Genomic DNA, 23,349 nt, shown 5'->3' with positions numbered 1-23,349 from the left:
ATTAAAATATTTCCAAAAGCAGCATACCTCTAAACTTTAGAAATTAGTTAATAAAATTAAAATATGTAACCAGATGATTGCCTTGAATGTGTTAGCTCATTTTATTTTTTAGTTTCAGCCCATTTAATTCTTGAATTATTCCCATAGACTTATGACAAATAACAATGATTTAAGCCCCAGGACATACAGACAAAGGCGAAAAGTAGTATTTTCTTAATATTTTTTATTACACATAGTCATAATACAATTCGTAGGTGCTCAACAAGTGGTGATCAACTGAGGTGGGAAATCAACCTTATTTGAGGGCTGAAATCTCCCTGGGAAAGTGCTTTTGAGGTACAATTTAGTTAAGCTTCGATACAGTTTTCCTCCGATTCGCGTAATGATGTTGTGCATATAATTTAGCTTAAAATTACTCAAATACAATATTGCATATTTTACGTGTGTTAGCTTCGCGTTACAACCAAAACGATACACTTGCGTTTTTATTCTTTAACAAATAAAAATGATACAATTGTGCGGAAAGTTGCGGTCGGGTTGGTGGTGGAGCAAACCTAATCTAAGAGAAATTTCGGCAGCGAATTCGATGTGACCCTGTTTGGTGGATGGAAAGCTAATGTGTGATGCGAATGGAAAGCGGGTGCGGACATTTACAAGAATATATGGTATTCGGCTATCGGCTATTGGCCATCTAGAAGTCGTACGAGTTGGCCTCATCGTCGCCCTTGCGTACCTTGAAGATGAATCGGTAGAGGATCCCGGCCAGCAGACCGCCGGCAATGGGACCCACCCAATAGACCCAGTGGTAGGTCCACACGCCCTGCACAACGGCGGGGCCAAAGGATCGGGCGGGATTCATGCTGGCACCGCTCAGTTTGACCTGTAAACGGTATACAATATTACCAATCAAGTTTGTACCCATTTCATTTAAAAACCTACTGCGCACAGATGTCCAGCGGTGATGGCCAGACCCACAGCCAGAGGCGCCGATCCCTTGATGTCCTGACGACCCGAATCCGAAACCGCCTTCACCACAAACACCAGAATGAAGGTGATCAGCGCCTCGATCAGGACCGCCTGTGCAGAATCCAGGGAGGGATCAAACATGGAAACTCCCAGATCGGCGCCAGCCACTCCATTGAGCGCCACCTTGATCACAGCTGCCCCGGCGATGGCGCCCACACATTGCACGATGATATAGAAGGCCGCCTTTAGGATGCTGATCTCGCCGACGATCAGGAAACCAAGGGTGACAGCCGGGTTGATGTGGCAACCGCTCAGGTGACCCAAGCCCTGGAAGAGGTGAGAAAGGTTCGGAGTTTAAGGGTTATAGTTCAGCATGGATAACAAACTTTAAAAATACAAACAAATATATTCATATTCATTTTAAAATGTTGTATTTAATCTTTAAATAAAATACAATAACACAATATTTAATATCATTTATTTGGAAAATATTTATATTAAGGTACTAAATTTTATTACGATGTTTGTCATATTAACTTAAAGAATTTGTAATTTTGAATATAAATTTTAATTTTTTTATTTTAATATCACAGTATAAATGCAGGTTCCTCTTTTGTAAGAGATAACGCTGACGTTTAAATGTATTAAAATTGATAGACTTTATTCACATTCGACTTATTAACTTAAGATTGACAAATATACGTGTGCTTCTTATGTTCTGTTCTTTGCGAGATTCTGTCAGCGAGTGTATGGCAGTGCGTTGCCACTTTTCTCACGTTGCAACTGGGTATCGAGTACAAATTATAAATACTGAGTACAGAAAGGGAAAGATAACAGATCAGAAGGTAAGACCGCTTCTAGTGGTCCTTGTCTCTCCACTACTGCATCCCACAATCGGCCCTCCTGACGCAGGATTCGCCCCGAATGCCTTCATGTACTCTGCAACTGTCGAAGTCTTATAAGGCCCTTCACCTTCTCCTACCCGTTCGACTTCATACCTTCCATGGTTACCGACTTTAACTACTTTATACGGCCCTAAGTACTTTCCTTTCAGTTTTAACCCAGTACCATACTGGGTGCGTTTAATAGCTACCAAATCGTTTAGTTGGAACTTCTTTTCTACCTTTCTTTTGGCGTCAAAAGCTTTCTTGTTCTCAGCTTGGATACTCTGAATGTTCTCCCTTGCTTCCTTTCTGAATTTGTCGCGTTCATCATCTAACTCAGAGATCAAACAATCCTGGATCAATGACTTGAGCTGGACATCTCCTGAGATACGCATATCTAGTCCTGTTAAGAGTTTAAATGGCGAAACTTTGGTACTTCTCGGCTCTGTGTTGTTTATAATCTGCTGTACTTTACCTACGTGCTTATACCAGCACCCTGGACTCTCATGGCTAAGTTTAGATAGCATTGGAACAACTATTTTGTGCATGCGCTCTACCTGTCCGTTTCCCCTAGGTACGCCTGTCGCAATTAGCAAATGTTGGATTTTCTCCCTATCGCAGTACTCCTTGAACAGGTGGGAAGTAAAAGCAGCTCCACGGTCCGAAACTATCCTGTACGGATTTCCAAAACAAACGGCCTGACGTTCCAAACAACTAACAACTTCTTCAACTCCTGTGCTCCGAGTAGGGTATAGCCACACATACTTTGAAAAGGCATCTACAATGACGAAAATGTGATTGTAGCGCTTTTTGGTCAACTCCATTGGACCAACATGATCGACATGGTATGTGACGAGCGGCTTGTCTCCTTTGTCGATCGGTGTAAGAAACCCTTCTTGCCTACCAGATTTTGCATTCACAAGAATGCACTCTACGCAACTATCTACAACTCGCGATACCTTTTCCTTCAGCTTCGGAATATAGTACGACTTTTCGACCAAGTCCTGAGTTTTCTTCGACGAGAAATGTCCTTGCTTGTGACTGATTTGAATGATTTCGGTTTCCATGAGTGAAGGAACCACTAGCAACTCTTTGTTCGGATCCTTGAAGAGGACCCCGTTGACAATGTAGAAATCTTCATAGCCCTTGGTCTCAACGACACTCCTAAGTACCTTCGTCCAATCATCTAACAACTGTGCCTCCCGCAAACGATGAAGCAAACTGTCGGTCAAAGTGAAACATGACACCCTACTCAACGCATCGACATGTCTCATCTTCGAGCCGGACCTGTGTTCTATTTCATAGTCAAAATCTTGCAGATACATCGCCCATCTAGATACCCTGAGCGGAATCTCCTTCTTCTTCATGGTCATTGTAAAAGCGTTACAGTCCGTAACAATCTTGAACCTTTTCCCTAGCACGTACACCCGCCACTTGACTAAAGCTCCAATAACCGCAAGCACTTCGAGTTCATAGGAATGATACTTTTCCTCGCAAGGCTTGGTTTTACGGCTCATGTAGAAAACTGGATGCCACAAGTTATCACCGGAATCTCGTTGAAGCAAAACGGCTCCAAATCCGAACTTGGATGCATCGGTGTGAATCTCCGTTTCAAGCGAATGATCATAGAGCTTCAGAACTGGTCCACTGATCAACGCTTCCTTGAGCTTTTTGAATGCTGCTAGCTGCTTGTCATGAAACTCAAATTTCTCCTCTTTGCGCAATAGGTCGGACAACGGTTTGGCAATTACGGCGTATCCTTCCACAAACCTACGAAAATACGACGTCAACCCTAAGAATCGTTGGACTCCTTTCCTGTCGCGCGGAATCGGAAATTCAGCTACTGCTCGAGTCTTCTCATCACCTGGCTTAATGGTACCATTTTCAACGACATAGCCTAAGAAATTAACTTTGCGCTTCAACACCTGACACTTACTCCAATTTATGCGCAAACCATTTCTCTGTGCCACTTCCAAAACTCGCTTCAATTTCTGAACGCCCTCATCGATACTCTTACTCGCAATGATGACATCATCCATGTATACAACAGCATCCTCTTTCTGAATCGAATCACGCAAAACCGCCATGATAAACCTGGTAAACACTGCTGGAGAGTTTGTTATACCGAAGGGTACAAACAGGAACTCATACTGCCCACTCTGAGTTACGAACGAGGTATACTTTTGTGATTCTGGCGAAACAGGCACGTGAAAGAAACCATTAGTCAAGTCTAATGTTGTGAAAACTTCTCCACCTTGCAGCTTTTCGATTACGCAATCCATGTGAGCTGTTGGGAAGTTATCTCGGACAATCTTTTCGTTTAGTTTGCGATAATCGCAACACAAGCGCTTCTTCCCGTTCTTTTTATCAACAAGAACCACTGGCGAAGCAAACTCGGATGTACTAGGCTTGATAATTCCCTCCTCTAACCATTCTTGAACCTGATCATCGACAATTTTCTGATCGCAATAAGCCAAACGTCTGGGATGTTGAAAAACGGGCAACTCATTTGTCAACAAGATCTTCATCTCGACTGGGGAAGTGAGATTTCTCTTCGGTTTGTAGTTCTCGATCAATGATTTCACTTCAAAAGCTACTTCCTGACTCAAATGCTCCAAATCTACTCCCGAGACTGCCTCATAGTCCTTTGTGGTGATCATGCACAGACTCTCGAACTCGGTAATTAGCTGCACACAAGAACTTTGCCCTGTCTGGTTATCGTCGGATCCTTTCTGTGGTCCTTGCTGAGCACAACGAACTCTTGCTGAAAATATAGTGCCAGACTTGGTTACCAACATGTCCACGTTGTCTAAGATTGGTGTGCCTAAAATTGCGTCAAACTTCATATCCTCATCTGGTATGACATGAAACTCGACCGACATATCAATACCATCGATAACAACACTTGTTATGAAGCTTCCGAATGTTAGAACCTGACTTTCACCGATCCCTGTCAAAACTCTTTGACGACCCATCAGACTGCTAACTCCTACGCCTAGCTTCAAGAACACACGCCTACGCATCAAACACAATTCGGCCCCTGTGTCCACAAGTCCTTTGAATTCAGCATTCATGCAAATCACGGATTTCAATTCCAAGCTCGACGAAAAGGAATCACGCGATGGTGTTGAAACGACTTTATCCTTCTGAACAACATTTGTTGCTCTCTCTGTTTTGACCTGTACTTCTGCCTTACACTGCGCTGCCCGATGTCCTGGTTGATCGCATTTGAAACATTTTTCTTTTACAGGACAGTCCTTCTTCATATGCGACGAATCTCCGCACCGGAAACATTTCCTAACTGATCCAGCTACCGCTTCTTTATTCGGGTCGTTCACAGCCTTGCTACCCTGTGAACCATATTTGTTTACTGGCTTGGATGAACCACGAGATTTCTGATAAGCGTCGATTTGTAGCTTAAGGTCTTTAAGATTTCTAGCTTGATACAGCATAGCCTTATTAGATCTAGCATCCGGGATACCCTCAACGAAATACTCAATCAGACTCTCTTCTTCCAAATGAATGGGCTTGGCGATTTCCATAAGTGCATAGAGGAATTCATGCAAGGATTCACCCTTATGCTGCTGTCGTTTTCCCAACCTGCGATGGACTTCTGCTGAGGACAACTTGATTCCAAACTCCTCCAACAAAGCTGATTTCAAACTTGCCCAATCTTTGATATTCCTCTGGCTACGCACAAACATCTTTGCTGCTCCACTAAGCAACTGCTTTGCATAAACAAACACCTGTAAAGGGTTCCACTCAACTGTAGCTGCACAATCTTCCAACTCTCCTATCCATTGGTTTATATCTGGGGAGTTCGACCCAGAAAACTGCGAAACACTGCCCTCGACGTCTTTCAAAGTGAACCACGATCTACCCTGTCTTTCATTGCCTAATCCTTCATGCCAACCTGCATTTGGGCGATTTACAGTGGTTTCTGCGGATGACACTGATCTACCATCTTCTCCATTATCCTCCGTTTCTGACTCACCTCCTTCATTCAATCCAAAGTAGGTCAATAATCTCTCTTGCAATTCAGCTTTCAATCCAGTCGTACCCAATTGCAACTCCGACAACTTCCGCCGCAACTCTTCGACTCGCAATGCCAAGATCTCGCTTCTCTCCATTTTACAAATTTATCCTGTAGAATATTAAGTTTAAACAAAGTTTTCTTAATTCTAATATCAACAGCAAAAAGTAAATAGATTAACCACCCTGTATCTGCAATGTTGATTTTAGCACTGCTTGATTTCAATGTTACCCCACTAGCTTACATACAACTTGAAATAAACTTTCGGGCAACTCTCCTCCAATAGTTCGCCTCTCGCTCAATGAGGTCGCCTCTGTTACTCGTCGTATTTCTTGCTTACGCTTGCACCGCGTCACAAATACAATGATGATATCCAAACTCAACTGGAACCTTCTGGATGTCTTCGTCTGTTGCCAAGATATGTGTACCAGCCCTCCGCTTACACAATTCTGCACGCACGCTCCGATGACCACACTAGATCCAATGTCTTGCTCGCTCTATCTCCACTGCTTCCAGCCCGTGTCCGCTGCTTCTCCTAGATCTCACGCCGTGATCCGCTGCCTCGAAACTGCTCCCAGCCACAAACCGCTGCTCCGCAATCTTTTCCAGCTCTGCGTCCGCTGACTTTCAAAGTTCTTGCCTCCACAAAATCCGCAACTGTCTCTGCTTATGTGTGTGTGTCGGCACTTCTCACTGTCTTTGTAATTGCGTTTTACTTTGCCTCAGTAGCTTGCAAATGTACGCCTCTATGATAAAATTCTTCGCCTTGCTGTCAACTCCTACTTTTCTTGTCACACTCCAGCCAAATTGCTTATGACGATTTGCAGATCTCCTCCAGCCCAATTTGCGAAATTTAACCAGCTCTCTTCTTTCACCGCACTCCACGTGATTTGCGCGAAACGAATGTTATAGCTCTGTCGAATGGATGGCCATATCCCGGACGAGCCCCCAAAAATTGCAGGTTCCTCTTTTGTAAGAGATAACGCTGACGTTTAAATGTATTAAAATTGATAGACTTTATTCACATTCGACTTATTAACTTAAGATTGACAAATATACGTGTGCTTCTTATGTTCTGTTCTTTGCGAGATTCTGTCAGCGAGTGTATGGCAGTGCGTTGCCACTTTTCTCACGTTGCAACTGGGTATCGAGTACAAATTATAAATACTGAGTACAGAAAGGGAAAGATAACAGATCAGAAGGTAAGACCGCTTCTAGTGGTCCTTGTCTCTCCACTACTGCATCCCACATAAATTCTTAAAGTAACTTAATTTTAAGGTGAATATTTCCAAAGCCTAACAAAAAATTATTGGTTATGCAGTCGATACCCATTTTTAAATAACAGATAGAATAAAAAGAGTCATACTTTTTATAACAGTTAGTAAATTACGTTTTTTTATTTAAAAATTTTTATTTTTAAATTTTACATAAAGGTAATATCTGAGTGAGGTACAATGGCCCACCTCATCCTCGATCGATGCCTTTAAATGTCAAGTTGACAACGCAACATCTTAACCATCTTCTTTTAATGTTTGCCCTTTGCCATGGCAGCTGATTTCGATTCAATTTTCCGAATTTTCTGATTTTTCCGTTGCACAATCGCTTACACATCGAGCTGCCAACGGATACAAGCAATTTGTCAGACCAGCGATGCACTCGAGTGCATTTATTGTGTTCAGCGTGTCTGCAAAGTTCAGATTGAAAGTAAAAGTGCCTCGTTTCGGGGGTTCTGTTGAGTCATCGCCCGCGCAGAGATCACATGGAACCACTTAGATGGAAATCACAGCCCAGTCAACAAATTGATCGGATCGCATTGGATTGGATCGCATCGGATTCAAGTGTTATGAATGAAGCCGAAACGCACTGCTCAAGGTCGATGCGCAGGCTTCTATGTTTGATATCTCTTTTCAGGCGTGTTTTTTCCACGTTTTGGTGATACGAACTCGGTTTCGATATGGATTTCGCATGGCCAATGTCGTGCGTCGCTTTGCGTTTAATTAATAAATGCGCAAAAAATGCCTGTGCCGGCCGTTCGGCCACAAAACGCTAATTACAAATGCCGCCAAGAGCAAGATCGAATCGAGTTTGGGCCACAAATCCGAGCGGCAACTACAACTCGAACAACTTCTTGACATTTTGGTTATGCTCATGCGTGCAATGCAATTTCGATTTCGTCTATAATATTAAGTTGCCGCTTTTGCCATTGCTTCTGCGTATGCTTTTGCTGCCACTCCACCTGATCTAATCGATCTACGTATAGTAGGCCTATTGTTCCCAACTCAATACCTCTCGACTCATCTTAATTGCACACACTCGAAGAGTCGTGAAATTAATCAAATTTATTGTCGAGCCCGAAACCCATAATTAAATTTAATATATGCAACGAAAGTAATCGCGATCGGCCAACCGGCTGCGTGTGAAATCCGAGAGTGACGGACTGACTGAATTTGGACATGAGTCATCGATGAAACACGACTCTAATCGAGTTAGGCCTATGATATTTTCATGGGATTTTTTGATTTTGGCCTATGCATATTGAATAGAACATTTAAATCATTGGTCGGAAAGTTAAAGAAAAATCACATAATGACTTATATAATCACATGATGATTTATAAAATCAATTTTCTTTTAAATTATGTAAAATTAGAATTGTCAAATAGGTCTATCATTTTAGTTTCCACATAATAAGACTAGAATAGTAATAATAATAAAATATTTTATAATAAAGAAATATTATATTATCAAAAATATCCAAGTATTTTCAATCTGCTTTTTCTACGTGTAAGATGATAAGGTAAACAATGACGTATACAGTGTATATTCCTCCATGGTTTAAATACAAACATTTCTTATCATGCAGCGTAAGATTTGCTGCTTTCTCAATCAGCACATAAAGTAATTTTTCTGCGATTGGGATGATGCCTAATATATTTTGAGTCGATGCATTGAAGTCAGTCTGCTTATGCCTTTCGTATTGAAAAGTAACCAAGATGAGAGCAATGCGAAGTGCTATTGTACTAGTGGTGTTGTCGATATACTTAGGGACATCCTATTCAACAGTCTGCGAGGTGAGTAAAGCCTATAAAACACTAAAATATAAAACAACAAAATCAGGTAAAATACCTTTTCAGGGAGATGAATGCCAAACCCAGTGCGCTGCCTACTGCTTTGGGGTTTTAAATCCGTGCATGTCGAACTTGGCAAACCTACAACGACGGGCGGAGGCTTGTGAAGCAGCTGTAACTATTGCGAGAATAGCTCTTAATGATCGAAGGCTGGAGACTTTTGGTAATTCACTAACGATGCAACCAGAAAAGAAAAACAACTCGCAGCTACTTTTAGCAGCCACTCCAGCAGCCGGGAAATTGGAAAGCAACGAAACTTTTCAGCAACTGGGCAGCAAATATTACTACATTGAGAAGGAACTAAGGGTAAACTGGCACGAAGCCTTGGATAAATGCCATAAAATGGGGGGCCATCTGGTCAGCCTGCAAAGCCAGGAGGAATTGGACGCCTTCAACAGTAAGTTCGATGGTCTGAATCGCTACTGGATCGACGTGACCAATCAGTTCAAGGATGACGAATTCGTGTCTATAACTAAAGGATCGAAAGCCAACTTTTTAAGATGGGCGGATGGTGAACCCACCAAGGACGGCAAGTGTGTGGACATACGAACTGTTAACGGGAAGACTACCATGAACGATAACACCTGCTCTGCAAATCTTTTCTTCATTTGCGAAAAATCGATCGAAGTATAGATATTTGGGATTAACTCATTTCGTATTTGAATAAATTCGTAATTACCTACTTGACTTTGCAAATGTTTAATTATTTAAATGAATTAAGTACAATTACTTCCTTGAAATATAAGAACTTTAAGAGGGTCTTTGTATACTGCAAACTTTTATATTTTAAAGAATAGAGCTCTAAAAAATAAAAAAACCTTAAATCAATTGAGAATTACTTTGTGTCAGCACTCTCCATGATCTCAAGGTTTTCCATTGGCTACAAAAAGTCTGGCAAATCTCTTCTACCGATCGAGATACACATAAATATATATAGAGATCGATTGGCTTACGCATGTGCAGTGGAAACCACAGCTCGACATTTACGCTTAAATCATATTTTATGGTTTTCCAGCTGAAAATTGAATGTTAACTTGTTTGTTTCGTTCTGCTTTTTAGCAGCATTTTGGCGATTGTTGTTGTGCTTTTTTGCCTTTTTGCCTGTTTGCCTGTTGGCCAACTCAATTCAAGTTCGCATCGGGCCAAAGCCAAAGTCGAAGTCGAAGTTTGTTCAACCAACTTGATTCGATTGCGATCGCGAATTGAAAACAAAAACGTGAATGGTGCACGCACCAAGTTTTCTTGTATTTTTTTCAATTGTTCATTTGGTTTTAACGCCGCCTGTATAATTAAATCAAATAATGTTCAGGCTAAGACTACATTTATTAAGGTTTTAATTCATTCATAGTAAATAAATGTTATTTTATTTATTTAGTTCTTTGTTCTTCATTTATCTAACAAATAATTAATATGCCTTCCATGCCATACCTTTAATTTAATATTATCAGCAATAATATTATTATTCGCTGGCATTTTGTAGGTACTTTTCCTCTACTAAAATTGTTTTCAAACCCCTAATAAACGCCAATCCCTCTCGCTGAATTTTTGATAACAATCGGCTAACATGACATGACAATTTACAACCCACATTAAGATCAGTTAATATAAATTTTTCCATGCACGTCGTAGTATTGTTGTTTGCCATTTTCTCCAACCCTTTTTCGATGCATTAAATTTCAGTTTATTTTATTAGCATTTTCTTTGATTTACTTCCTTTTGGCCGGCTGTCACGCGATTGTGTATATGCGAAATGCATACAAATGTGGATCTGCCAGAGATTTGCATTTGAAGTGCCGATCTGGGGTAATTCGATAGTCTAAGCTAAAACTTAGAAATATCATATTTCTTGACTTATTTCTGACTGGACTCGCCATTCCAGGGCCCACAATTGCTGGCAATTAGCACGTTTTCCAATTTGACGCCACGCGTCTTGCTCCATTGAACACCTTTTGCCGGGGGCTTTGCTTTGGCGATAGCGATAACGATGACGAACGACTGCAGCATTGTCGTCACACCTGCTGGCGAAATTGGCAATGCATACCTGAGTTTATCTTGGGCTCGAGCGGGGCCAATCGATCGCTGCTGCAAGTCATGGAAAATGGAAAACTGTGTATGGAGAAGCTGGAAAAGCTGCCACGGGTTGCAGTCATGTGACCGATCTGTCCACGTGATTTGGCAAGCGACGGGCAACTAATTTGCCACTAATAGCGAAAATGTTGCAAGTGTTTTCCGCGGGGAAATGGCAGAGACAGGCATCCATTATGTTGCCAATATTGCTACTTGATTTCATTATGGAAATTATTAACGCTTTCAATGTGATTATTACATTGCAACTTTAGAGTCGTAAGCATAAATTGGAAAGGAGAGCGTTTGCAGACAGCCAATCAATATTACTCATACGATATGTGTGTCAGAGGAAATTTTAGCAATACACTTTAATTCAAAAGCATGACTTGTTCTATGAAATAATACAAGTTTAGGCCTTTAAAATCATTTTAAAGTTTTTTTAGCTTATATAATAAGTACCTTACTTATTAATTAAAATATTTAAAAATTTGTTTACTTTTACTATTTTTATTTCTGAAAAATAATTGCAAAGTGAGGGCCAAACTGAAAATTTTGTAAATTCTATTTCATATTCATTTATATTTATGCAAATCTAATAAATGACACAGGGAGCTAAATATAGAACATCATGGATCATATTTATGTTCTTGATGGATTCGGTTGCTTGAGCTTGACTTTTGTAGTGCCATAAATCGAATGCAATGCGCGGATCGCTTTAAATGCTAAGGCACGACATCAGTCGTCACTCGCACAGCATAGCGTAATTAAACGCATAATAATCTAATTGCATATTTTGCGTGTTGATTAATGTTAATTGCCAGCGCAGACGCTTTTGCTGCGAGCGCGCATTTATTATTCGCATTCGCACTGCAAGTGAGTTCCAGTGTGCGTTTGTAAATCTGTCAATTTTGTAAATTACATTCGCACGCAGTCTTGAGTTCTGAGCTCTGAGTTCTGAGCGGCAAGCAGCATTTGTTGGACGTTTGTTTTTTTGGTTTTTCACATTTTTATGGCGGGCCCGCGATGTTGTCGCTTTTAAATGCCAATGTCTCTTGGCCAAAAACGCTGCGTTTGTGAATGAGCCGAAAGTGTAACGCGGCGGTGGCGTGTCCTTGAAAATGCCCGCCGATCAACGCACGCACCGCCGACTTCTGGCCTGAAATCTCTGACTCGACTAGCAGATCACAGATCTGAAATGCTCTAGCTCGATGCGTTCTCTTTGTATGATCTGTATTTGGTTTGAAAGAGTGGACCTAAACTCTCAACTCTACAAGGTACAATGAAATCGAGAAATTACACAGTGCAACATGAAAAATGTACCCGCAATTCTGATTTCATGGGCGGAAAGAACTCATCGAAATAAGCTGAAACCCATTTGGGTTTCTCTGGCTTAGCTCGCGTTTACCTTTTATAGCGAGTTAAAGTTGTACATACAAAATTTATTTGTAACGGCCATATCTTCTGAACCGCTTAAAATTTCACTATCAAGTCTTCAGTGATTATGTAGCCATGAACCCAAGGAACTAAATTGACAAATGACTCTTGCGCACTTAGCACCTAGTGTACCTAGCGCGTTAAAAAACAAATTTGCCTAATTTTTCGATTTTTAACGCGCTAGGTGTACGTCTTCGCAAGAGTCATTTGTCAATTTAGTTCCTTGGGTTCATAGCTATATAATCACTGAAGACTTGATAGTAAAATTTTAATCGGTTCACAAGATATGGCCGTTATAAATAAACTTTGTATGTAAAACTTTAACTCGCTATAATAGGTAAACGCGAGCTAAGCCAGAGAAACCCAAATGGGTTTTAGCTTATTTCGATGAGTTCTTTCCGCCAATGAAAACAGAATTGCGGTTACATTTTATAACCCTAAAAATGTTGCACATTAATCATACGACATGTTGACTACGAAAGGTGACTAAAACATTTTTAACTGGAAACCTAAAGTTCGGAGACTAAATGTTTAAATTTTAATTGGTAAATACATTAACTTTAACTATTATTTTAGATTACAAAAAAGTAGGTATTCCCTTACTATTGGAAGTAAAATTTGTATTAAAGCCTTACAGAAAGATAATATTAAACTACAATAATATTCAAATTTTCAAATATATAAATATAAAAATTTTGGGTGAACCTGTTCAAAAGGGGTTTGAATTTATATACTGAATTTATTTGAAGCTTTAAGATTGAGAGATTTAGTTTTTAGAAAATTTAGAGATATAATTAAAATGCAATAATGTTCAACATTTTCAAAAATACAAATTTAAATTTTAAGTGTGAGCTTGTTCAAAAAAAGTTTTAATTTATTTAAGTTTAATTTATAGTGTTAACTTGTTAAAAATAGTTTCTAATTTATTTGTAGAATTTAATTTAAGCATCAAGAGTGAAAGATTTAGTTCTTAGAAGCTAAGTCTAAAAGACTTTGGTCCATCCATGATAAAATTTGTATGCGTATAGTTACCTGGGCGATTGTGGCCACCGTCAAGCCAAAGGTGAATGCGATTTGTGGTACACTTCCGCTCGTCGTGCTGCCAACGCCGACGAAGACCAAGAAAAATGTGCCCACCAGTTCGCCGAGCAGCATGCGCCAGATTTTCTTGTTCTCGGTTATGTCGGCAACGCCAACGAATTTCGACATTTCTGCAAATGGAAAACACAGACCGAGCATTAGAACCCAATATTAGTAAGCGTAAACAAAAAAATCACAGAAATCAGAAGTCAGAAAAACCGTTGATTGATACTTGCGCAGCGCATGCCAAATCATTATTAATTATTAGTTTTTGTCAGCTTATCGTTAGTTTAATGCAGCTCTTAGTCAATAAAGTCCGAACAAAAACTGTTAACTGTTAACTGTTAACTGTTAACAACGAACAAATTAGGTAAAACTTTTTCTGTTTTGTGCAATTTTCTTTAATATATTATTGCAGCGGATTTAATTTGTTTAAATTCAAATCTATTGCAGTTTGTACAAGGTGACAGGAAAATAAGGTATTTGATGTATTTATGTGACGTTGTAGGCAATAAAAATACGCTTGTGAATGGGCACGTTTACTGCAATTACGTCAATAAAGTTATAGTGAAAATTCACAGCGCATTTCCCTGGAATACCTAAGCTTATATTATTTAAATAAATACCTAAAATTTACTGTTCAACCAATTTGCCCTTTGCACAGACTGGTCAAACAATTTGCATCGCTTGATTAATTAATTTGTTTAATGGCACCTGGGTGTTTACTTCCTGACAGAAGCCTTTCATTTGTCATTTCAGTGCTCGTGCCAGGCGAAGTCGAGTGCTAATGAGTGGGTGTTAATTAATTTGTCTACGCGCCAAGCGGTCTTAACAAATATTTGCGAAAAGTGCAGCCTAAGCACCAGTTGCACTGCCAATAAAATTATTTATAGACATGATGACTGCCATTTAATTGGGTGCAATTAAAGCAAAATGTAGGGCTTATCAGGGAGTTAAGAAATACTTGGTCTGAAGACCTTGTTCCTTAAGCCGCATTTAAATAGACATTTATTTTATGGCTGTCACTTGACCAAAATGCCTGGCTAAGTGATGAACACACAACGCCCCCTTTTCCACTTTTTCCACTGATAAGTGAGGCGATGTTATCGCCAGGTTCGCACACTTCACTTAATACGGCAATTATCTGGCGTCCCATGACTCTGAACTACCAGAGATAAAGCAATAACAGTAGGAAAACCTCGTAAAAATCTGGGTGTCAACAAACAGTTACGATTCGCTACTGGCATCGGTTCAAAAGCGATTGGAAACTGCAATCCCCCTTTTAAATTTAAATTCAGCTGGAGTATATCGGGTGAAAATATCAAATGCAGACCAACGTGATCCGAATTTGGCGAAGTCCCCGAGGAATTCCCCTGATGAAACCGCAGGAAACCCATAAATAACTTGAGCTGACATTAGCTTGTGATATTTCTAGGAATTCAATTGAATTTCAGCGTCACTTTTTATCGGCAAAAAAACTAGAAAATGATAAAGTAAGAACTATCAATGTTAGTCACACCTTTAAAAGCGACAGTAAATTTTACACAGTCAGTTATCACTCTTTTGATCTAAATATTTTGAGCCCAGGAAGTGCCCATTAAAGAATATTAGGAGCAATAACCATTTTATCAAATGAAATATGATAGTCTCGAAACTTTAGGAGGCGGTTCTAGCCACCCACACAAGTTGCGTAAATAAGATTCGAAATGAAACCAGATCGACTTGTTGACAAGAATCGCAATTGGCCAAAACTCAATTAGCATAAGTGTACGAAATTTATGGTTTATTTGCCATGAACATTTGTTTAATTCATTCGCTGTTCTCTCTATGTTAATTTGCTAAGACAAAAACAAATGTAAATTGCATTTAATTAAAGATAACGAAATGTCAAACATAATTACACGATCATTGTGGGACAAACAAACACAAATTATTGCCGAACTGAGCATCTCCGTTTGACAATCAATCAATACAGCGGAATCAACGGGGGGAAATTAATAACTTCATCTGCCAGATATTAATCACGGCAATTGAATTGAAAATCGAGATTCAAGTTCAATGGAACCTCAGGATCATTAATAAGTAATTTGTGTGGCTTTCATTTGAGGCTTTGAGCTGTGAAATGCACTTGGCTCGATGGCTGTTAGCCAGTTTAGGGCCGGTTTCTCGAGTGCCGGCTAACATTTCTCGAACAGATAAAGTCCCTGCTAAGGCATTTTGGCTTTCTCGAGCATAAATGTGAGAGCTAACTTTGACAGGGACTCGGAGTCCCTGTTAAGCGTTTTCGGCTCGATAGAATGACAGCTGATTTCCCAAAGCCAACTATGAAGAAGAAACAAAATCACAGCTGACTTTTCCTTTGAATTAAACCCAAACAGCTGATGAAATAATCGAAGCATGCCATTTCTTGCACTTTACAGTGCGTTAACAGCACTCTGTAATTGTTTCTCGTTCAGATAAATTAAAGCAGTCGAGAAAGCCGATTTGCTTTTACGAACAGTTTATCTGGTCTTTAAGTTTTTCGAACAGATAGCTATCAGGGACTTTGACAGGGACTCGAGAAAGCGGCCCTTAGTTGACATTTAAATTTGCAGTAACTTTGGGGTGAGTTATATAAGTACACACAAAAAAAACACGCCGGGATTAAATCGAAATTCCAACTTGCCTACTTAGAACATGTTGTTTACATTTCGAGCATATCGAATTGATATGCCGCATATAAAGTAAAAATTGATACCACTTAATATTAAATGGATCGCGGTATCATATTAAGTTTTTTTTTTGTGTAATTTTGGGGTATAGGCTGTTTGGGGCCCACTAAAGCTTAGGCAATCAGCAGCAATCAGTTCTATAATTGATGGGCTTTATATCTTGGGGTTGTTTTCAGGAAGCAAACTAACTCAACAGGTCTCCATAAAGATAAAGTAGTGGCTGCTACCTAAAAATAAGCCTTATCTTGGCCGCTTACCCAACTTAATCTAAATTGTTTCGGGCCCCAACAACCTTCGTAGGCCTTCTTGTCACATCCTTGGGAGTTGGCTAATGCTCAGCAAAAGCGCAGAAAACAACATCTTGATATGCCATTGAAAGTGGTCTGAAGAAAATGCAAAGCCCAATAAATTATTGTGGCCGGCAGGCACTTAAAAAAATGATATTAACAAAATGAAAAAATCATAATAACAACAATTACACACAATAGTCATCAATTGGAAGGTGAGGGCGTGACGACGTCGAGGCTTTTGGGTTTGATTTCGTGTGTGTTTTAGCGAAAAAGCCGTATAGACATATAAAAACAATCCATCAGCAAGGCCAGCCGAGATACATTTGCGAGATGAAGATTTATCTGTGTTAATTTCGCCTTTTAATTTGTCGAATACAATTCGATATTGTTCATAATGAAGAGTAATTAATATAATTAGGGGAAAAAGTTAAGTTAAAAATCGAGATCGTCCAATGAATTCTAAGTAATTTGATTAGCGCCTAAGGTGTGTTCTAAATACAGCCGAGAACTGGGACCACTCCATCAATTTTCCAGGCCATCAATCAGAACACGACATTGTCACTGCCATTCGACATGAAATTAATTAGTGGGGCGCACATCAAAAGCAAACTTGCTTTGCTATCAAAAACCCGAAACGAGCGCAATTTAACATTTAACTTCTTTCAAATCGAAAAATTCCCGCCGTATGCGTAATAATATTTATCGTCTGCAAAATTGTTCTGGAGTCTTGCCATCAAGAAGTTGGCTTGGAATTGCCTGACCCACATAACAAAGAGTACCTGTTTTTTTTTTTTTTTTAGTACCTGTACCTGGCACTTGTTTTGATTGCTTTGTCCCGTTTTTTGTGTATTTTTTTTTTGCACAGCCAAGCGGAAATTTGAAATTCAAAGCAGGTAAAGAGTGGCTTCGTTTCGGGCTTTGTCTCACTCTTTATCATTTCTCTTTGGCTTCCGTGTTTGAAAATTTCAGCTCAACAGCGAGCTCAACAATGTACGAAGAAAACAAAACAATTTTTTATTACTCGTGCTCGAAGAGATTGAAATCTCTAGCCGGCAAAGTTTCAAGCACGGGATACTCTTTCAACGAGTTTAAAAGCTAAAAGAAACAAACTGAAAATAATAATAATAAAAATAATTTATAATATTTCCATAATTTTATATTCGATTATAATAATCGCTATAAATGGATTTCTACTTCTCATAATAATGCTTTCTATTTTGTAATGACTGCTAAGGACTTTCACCATCTGATTATTCAGAAATCACATAAAAAGTGTGTTAGAGTATACGCCATTCGCTGTATCACAGATCCCACAAACCAAATTAAAATGTCAAGGTCGCTGCACATTTCACACACGCCCTTGGGTGGGAAATCTTAGCACATTCCTTATCGCCGGCAGGCCTGATAAATTACGATCCTCGTGGGAAAAAATTCCTTGGCACTGTAAAATTTCACTTTCACATTCATAGAACCCCTACCCACAATTCAAGTGGTACTCGTAATATTCAACTATTTCGCAATGCCCGCGATAGCATCTTGAATGTGCCGGCCGTTTGCTTTCAAGTCATTGCCAAGAACGTATTCGTTCTGTCCGGCGATTTATAGCTATTGCCTGAACTGACTGAATTACTGACTGATAAGATAGGCGTGAGTCAGGTGAGCTGTCTGCTCCCAGATAGCCGGAGAATTTTGGATCTCCTTGTAGGGGTCTATTTGACTAGCCTGCATATAATTACCGTATTATTAGCAACTCCCCAGCACTGGAACCCAAATATAGTAATCCACATTGTGTATCCGAATCGGAATCTATGCCAAGTTGGCCGGGACGGCTAAGTGCATGTCTGACCCCCGGGAAAAGCGGCGCTGCAGTCGCCATAAACTTGATGTTGCCGCGGATGTCCGCTCGACATGGTCTTGCACCTGTTCTGCTTGTTTTCAATGTGGCTCACATCCTGAAAACCTTGTACGGAACGGGCACTGAGAGAAATGGAGGTTATCTAAGAAGTCTATTTGAACTAAAATATGTGAAACACACTTATAAATTACTTTGCAAATTTAGGTAGTACCAATAAAACTTAAAAAATGTAAACGAAAACTAAAAAATTGTATAAATTAAAATGTTTAATTTTCTTATTGGGTTTATAAATTAATTTTGAAATATTAAAATATAAAGCATTCAAACTCGATAATCACTTTTGTAATAATATTTTCTGAATTTTTTAACTGTGAAAGTATTATTTTAAAACTAAATTGTATAAATCGCGGTGTATTAACTTTTCTAAACTGTATTTTGTAGTAATTGCAATTTCTTAGCACTCTTTTCTCTCCGTGCTTCTTGTGTCCAGCCTTGGCAATAGCTAAAATCAAGGCTTGGGGGCGTGGAGCTGCACACGTGCCCCTGGATGGAGGCCAAGTCAAAGGCTTGGCTCCACTAGGGCCGCTCCCAAGTCCTGGCCCCGAATCACTCGGCTGGTTATGTTGATTGGGGAACCTGGGCTGGGTTAGCCATGACTTATCTGCGTATTATTAGAACATGAGCAATGTCATCGCCTGTCGCCTTTTCTCACCTCGTTGCCGCGGATGGCAAGCATTTTCCGCTCTCTCAACTCATTAATTCGCTCCAGGCACGCAAATTTGGCATAAGTTTACTAATTTATGTCCTTTTCTGCTCATATGTTTCTTAATCATTTGGGGAAGGGGCCGAAGAAATCGACTGGGTAACGAAAAGGATTCACAGAAGCTAGTTTTATGGGCCATGATGGTTTTTAAGGTGTATCAAATGGTAATTTTCCGAACTGACGTCAGTTTGACACGTGTGCAATTATTATCAACAAGACGGTGAAAATAAATCAGTGAAATTGAAAAAGACAGCTGCCTTAATGGATCTTACGTAAGACTTTGTTTGGCCTGCATTAAGAAAAGAGCAAGAAACAAAGGACTTTGCCTTAAGGCGTGTCTTAACAATAAAGTTTGCGAGTATAAGAGGGCTGTGTAAATTTACAAGGGTTATTTTCGTCCATATATGCAAATTATGTTATTGTCGCTTATCTGAAGTTAATACCCAGCACAGGGGCATTAATTTCCCATATGCAAGTGCTAAACAAAAGGTTCTCGCATATTGTTTTCAATCCATTTCGTCTACAACAATTAATCAATTTAATCGGATTATTAATTTCGGTTTGCGCAACTCTTGGGCACTTTTGTTCGGCAAGGTGATGATTTTATTAATAACAGTCGCGGGAAAGATCGAAACCTGTTCGCTGGCCATTAAAATCGTTATAAATTAATTAGTCAGATGGGCAGGGACTATTCAGTTTTCGTTTGCTATGCGGGAGGAGTTTGGGCGCACTCACTCATTATCTTTATGGGCTTTTGCTCAAACGAATTTATGTCGTCTTAACTCGTTTACAATGCACCATAAATCAGAGGCAATTTATTGGGGTTTGTGGTTTATGACTAACTTTGAAAGTTTACCAATTAATTGAGATAATTTAAGATGACACGATAGGGAAAATCGTGATATTTTGATGGGGATGCTTTCAGGAAGGTAACTAATAAATTGTCGAAAAAAAAATTCTAAAAAGAAACTGAGAAATATTTTATGCATGTTTCTTCCTAATCTACAAATTGATATAATTTGTATCCCAACTGATTTTTATTCTTTTCGTTCGTTCTACAGAGTCACGGAACGGATCAAAGAAAGTTCTATAGAAAACCAGATATGCGAATCCAAAAATTTCTATGGAAATATTCTCTCCATTCCTAATAACTTTAAGATAAGACTTACGGAATGGATCAAAGCCAATTTTCGATAGAAAATCAAAATCACTCAACTCTGGACACTTGAACATTCCAATTATTATTCCGTCAATTTAATTCCACGTTACGTGAATCAAAAACTTTCCATGGGAACCGAGCATCTTCGCTCCTGTGCATCTCAATGGCAGCTTATTATCTTAATTATAAGCTATCTGCTTAACAAACAAGTTGATCTTCCATTGAGAACTGAGCTGAGATGGGTGGAATTAAGTGGAGATGTGCACTAACTGTGCTAAATGTCTAAATGTTCTGCGGCCGAGCCAAAAACATTTCCTGGCTCTAAGTGTGCTACTGTTTTGAATGCCAATTTCACCGTGATGTCATGTCAACCCGGCTCACGATTATTACTGTAATTTCATATCTGCGAATGCGAATGCCCGACGCCATAAAACCGGCAACTAACGTCAGGTGGCAGTGTATATATAGCGATGTTGGCCCAAGATGACAACGCATTGAATTATGAGGCGGGGAAGATATTAAAGCGAAAGAGAGATATCAAATTAGCCACACGTTTGTACTGTAATTTGCAGAATTTCAACGCCAAAGGGTCGCGAATTTCTCACGCACCTCACAAGACTATTTTTAACGGCTTACCAGACGATACTACTCTAAAAATTCCATCCGACCATTAGCCACTGAACCAGGCAGCAAAAATATTTAATATCTAAATCAAATATTGAACCTTGTGTTTAAACACTTGATCAAATAGAAGCTCAGGCGTTGACATTAATTAGCTGGAACCGAGAATTTCAATAATGGAGCTTGGCTGGCAAATGACTATTCAGCGCTGGGCAAATATTATCGCCATTATCACAACGATATCGGCGGAAGAAGCGGCGAGAATGACGCCAGAGATCGTCTTAAATTCTGCGGAGCAAACAGAAAATGCAATTAAGTTTTTTAATTAATTGCCTGTTGAAGCTGCTCAAATAAAAGTTCCTATTTTTCGGCTCCTCACTTGTTTTCTTCAGTTCATTCACTCGATGTGGCGTAGTTTTATTGCTTTCTTGGGGAGTCATCAACATCATCATCGCCTAAATTGCCCGGCCGTAGTTTCCGCTGTTGTTTACCTATCAAAGTTTTCTCCTATCTATCTTATTTTTCTTTTGAGGCCTTTCTGTCATGCAAACTTTCAGTTACAGAAATCATCATCAACCGCCACGGAAGCTAAATCAAAGCAACAAAAAGTATACGTCTAACTATAGAAAAATAACTTGAGGCTAATTTACTGTCTTTGTCATGCTGCGCCACAGAAATTATTGAAAACCAATCATCTTGTTATCGTTATCGACAGGCGGGCTAGTCTTTGATTAACTCAACAATCCCAAAGAAAGATGATTTATCAAAATGTCTTCAGATGGCTTATTATAGATGATTAATTAAACAGCAGTGATTAATTTTTAGGCAAATTTTGGGCCACTTTGGGTTTCTTTAGAAAGTGAAAACATAAATAGTGGGTTTTTGATTTAAGTGCACAATATAAATTACAATAAAAATGTAGAATTTTAGAGGTAAATATTTAAAAGATTTAAAATGATAGAAAAGTTAAGAATAAATTGGTTTAAGTTTTTATTGTTAAAATGAATACGGGATCCAAAAACAGAATATATTGTATTCAATAGGCGAAGCTCTTTATGAATAAGGTTTTTTAAAATGTAACAAACATTTTCTTATCATAATTACTCATCAAACCCGCTCCCGAAGTAATATCATAATATTGTCAGACAAACAATTTTTTATAAAATCCGTATAAATGTTTAAATAAAAAAATATTTCGGAAAAACAATTAGGCACATTAAACTTGGATTATAGCCAAAAATATCAAACGTATTGGTAGAGTTTTTGAAACTACACTATTTTTATTTCCTTTCATATTTTTCAAACAAAAGAGGAAAGCCCCAAATGAGTGGCATTAACTTTCGTAGAAAATCAAAACAATTTCGCGCACTCTTCGCCCCCATTTTATTCGCAATTAACCTTCGCACACACGCACACGCATAGTTCGCATTCTCCAGTTTCCAATCGCCAATCACTCACCTGTTTTCTCAACCATTTTGCTGTCTTCTGTCTTCGGTCTACTGTCTTCTGGGGGCTGCCACTTGAGTTTTTTGGCAAAGCGTGGGGGGTTTTGAATCGAACTTGTGTTTTGCTTTCGTTTTCAAAGCGCGCTTTTTGCTTAATTTTTATTTCAGCTGCAGGTAAAAGTGAGCTAGCGAGCACTCGAATCGAACTGAATTGCGCCAATAGTTTTTTGTGGCCAAAATATAATTGTTAAGGTTAAGAGTCTTGAGGTTGCACAATTGTCAGGCACTTGACCACGGAGTCGAATGGGCGGATGGTGGAGTTTTTGTCAAATTAATTTCACCCGTCTGCCTTTTTCGGTTTTTCCTGCACTCCTCTCGTTTATTTTCACACTGGGCTCAATTATTTCTTACTTAGAAATTGGAAAGCGCAACGAACAATAACTCGATTTTATTATTTTCAATTAAATTAACCGCTCCGAACTCGATTTCCTTTTCGAATTTTCAAATTACCGTTGCCGTCTCGGCTTTTCTTTCTTGCAGATTGTAGCTGGATTTATTTAAGCTGTGCTACCACGTTCGCTGTTCGAGCGCAAATAAACGTTGGCAATGTTGCGGCTGTAACTGATATACTCTCTGCCGCAGTCGCAGTCGCCGTCGCAGCCGCAGTCGCCGCCGCCATCGCAGTCCGCGTCGACTGAGGCAGCGATGTCTGATTTTAGTTTTTGGGGCTTGGTCAAAGCGCTTTACTTCGCTGTGGAGGCAACCGAAGGATCTGGGTTTGAAATACGGAATATGGAATACACCTGCCCTGATGACTTAATCGAATGGGGGTGTAAAAACATTTATTATGGCTCTTGGGCGGGGACATGTGTTTTTTGATGGCTCCATTTTGCCAATCTAAGTGGCTTAGCCTT

At 39.4% G+C, this 23,349-nt stretch overlaps 2 protein-coding genes across 3 annotated transcripts; one reads left to right on the top strand and one right to left on the bottom strand.

The window, feature by feature from the left end:
- Nucleotides 1–203: 203 nt before the first annotated feature.
- Drip (aquaporin homolog protein drip) lies at nucleotides 204–23,036 on the bottom strand. Of its 2 annotated transcripts, none has more exons than XM_017159005.3 (4): nucleotides 22,449–23,036; nucleotides 13,544–13,722; nucleotides 940–1,293; nucleotides 204–880 (listed from the first exon to the last, which is right to left on the bottom strand). In XM_017159005.3, the coding sequence occupies exons 1-4, from the start codon at nucleotides 22,462–22,464 to the stop codon at nucleotides 692–694; spliced, it is 738 nt and encodes a 245-aa protein (XP_017014494.1). In that variant the 5' UTR covers nucleotides 22,465–23,036; the 3' UTR covers nucleotides 204–691. The 2 variants fall into 2 exon arrangements, with proteins under 2 accessions (XP_017014494.1, XP_017014495.1); XM_017159006.3 differs by lacking the exon at nucleotides 22,449–23,036 and adding an exon at nucleotides 20,979–21,004.
- On the top strand, nucleotides 8,842–9,643 carry LOC108069062 (C-type lectin 37Db). The gene is made up of 2 exons (XM_017159008.3): nucleotides 8,842–8,953; nucleotides 9,017–9,643. The coding sequence occupies exons 1-2, from the start codon at nucleotides 8,876–8,878 to the stop codon at nucleotides 9,641–9,643; spliced, it is 705 nt and encodes a 234-aa protein (XP_017014497.2). The 5' UTR covers nucleotides 8,842–8,875.
- Nucleotides 23,037–23,349: the final 313 nt, after the last annotated feature.

This window comes from Drosophila takahashii, chromosome 2R (assembly GCF_030179915.1).
Source record: "Drosophila takahashii strain IR98-3 E-12201 chromosome 2R, DtakHiC1v2, whole genome shotgun sequence".
In the NCBI taxonomy this organism is placed as follows: domain Eukaryota; kingdom Metazoa; phylum Arthropoda; class Insecta; order Diptera; family Drosophilidae; genus Drosophila; species Drosophila takahashii.
The sequence above is the reverse complement of the archived record's forward strand: the minus strand, read 5'-3'. Positions and strand labels throughout refer to the sequence as shown.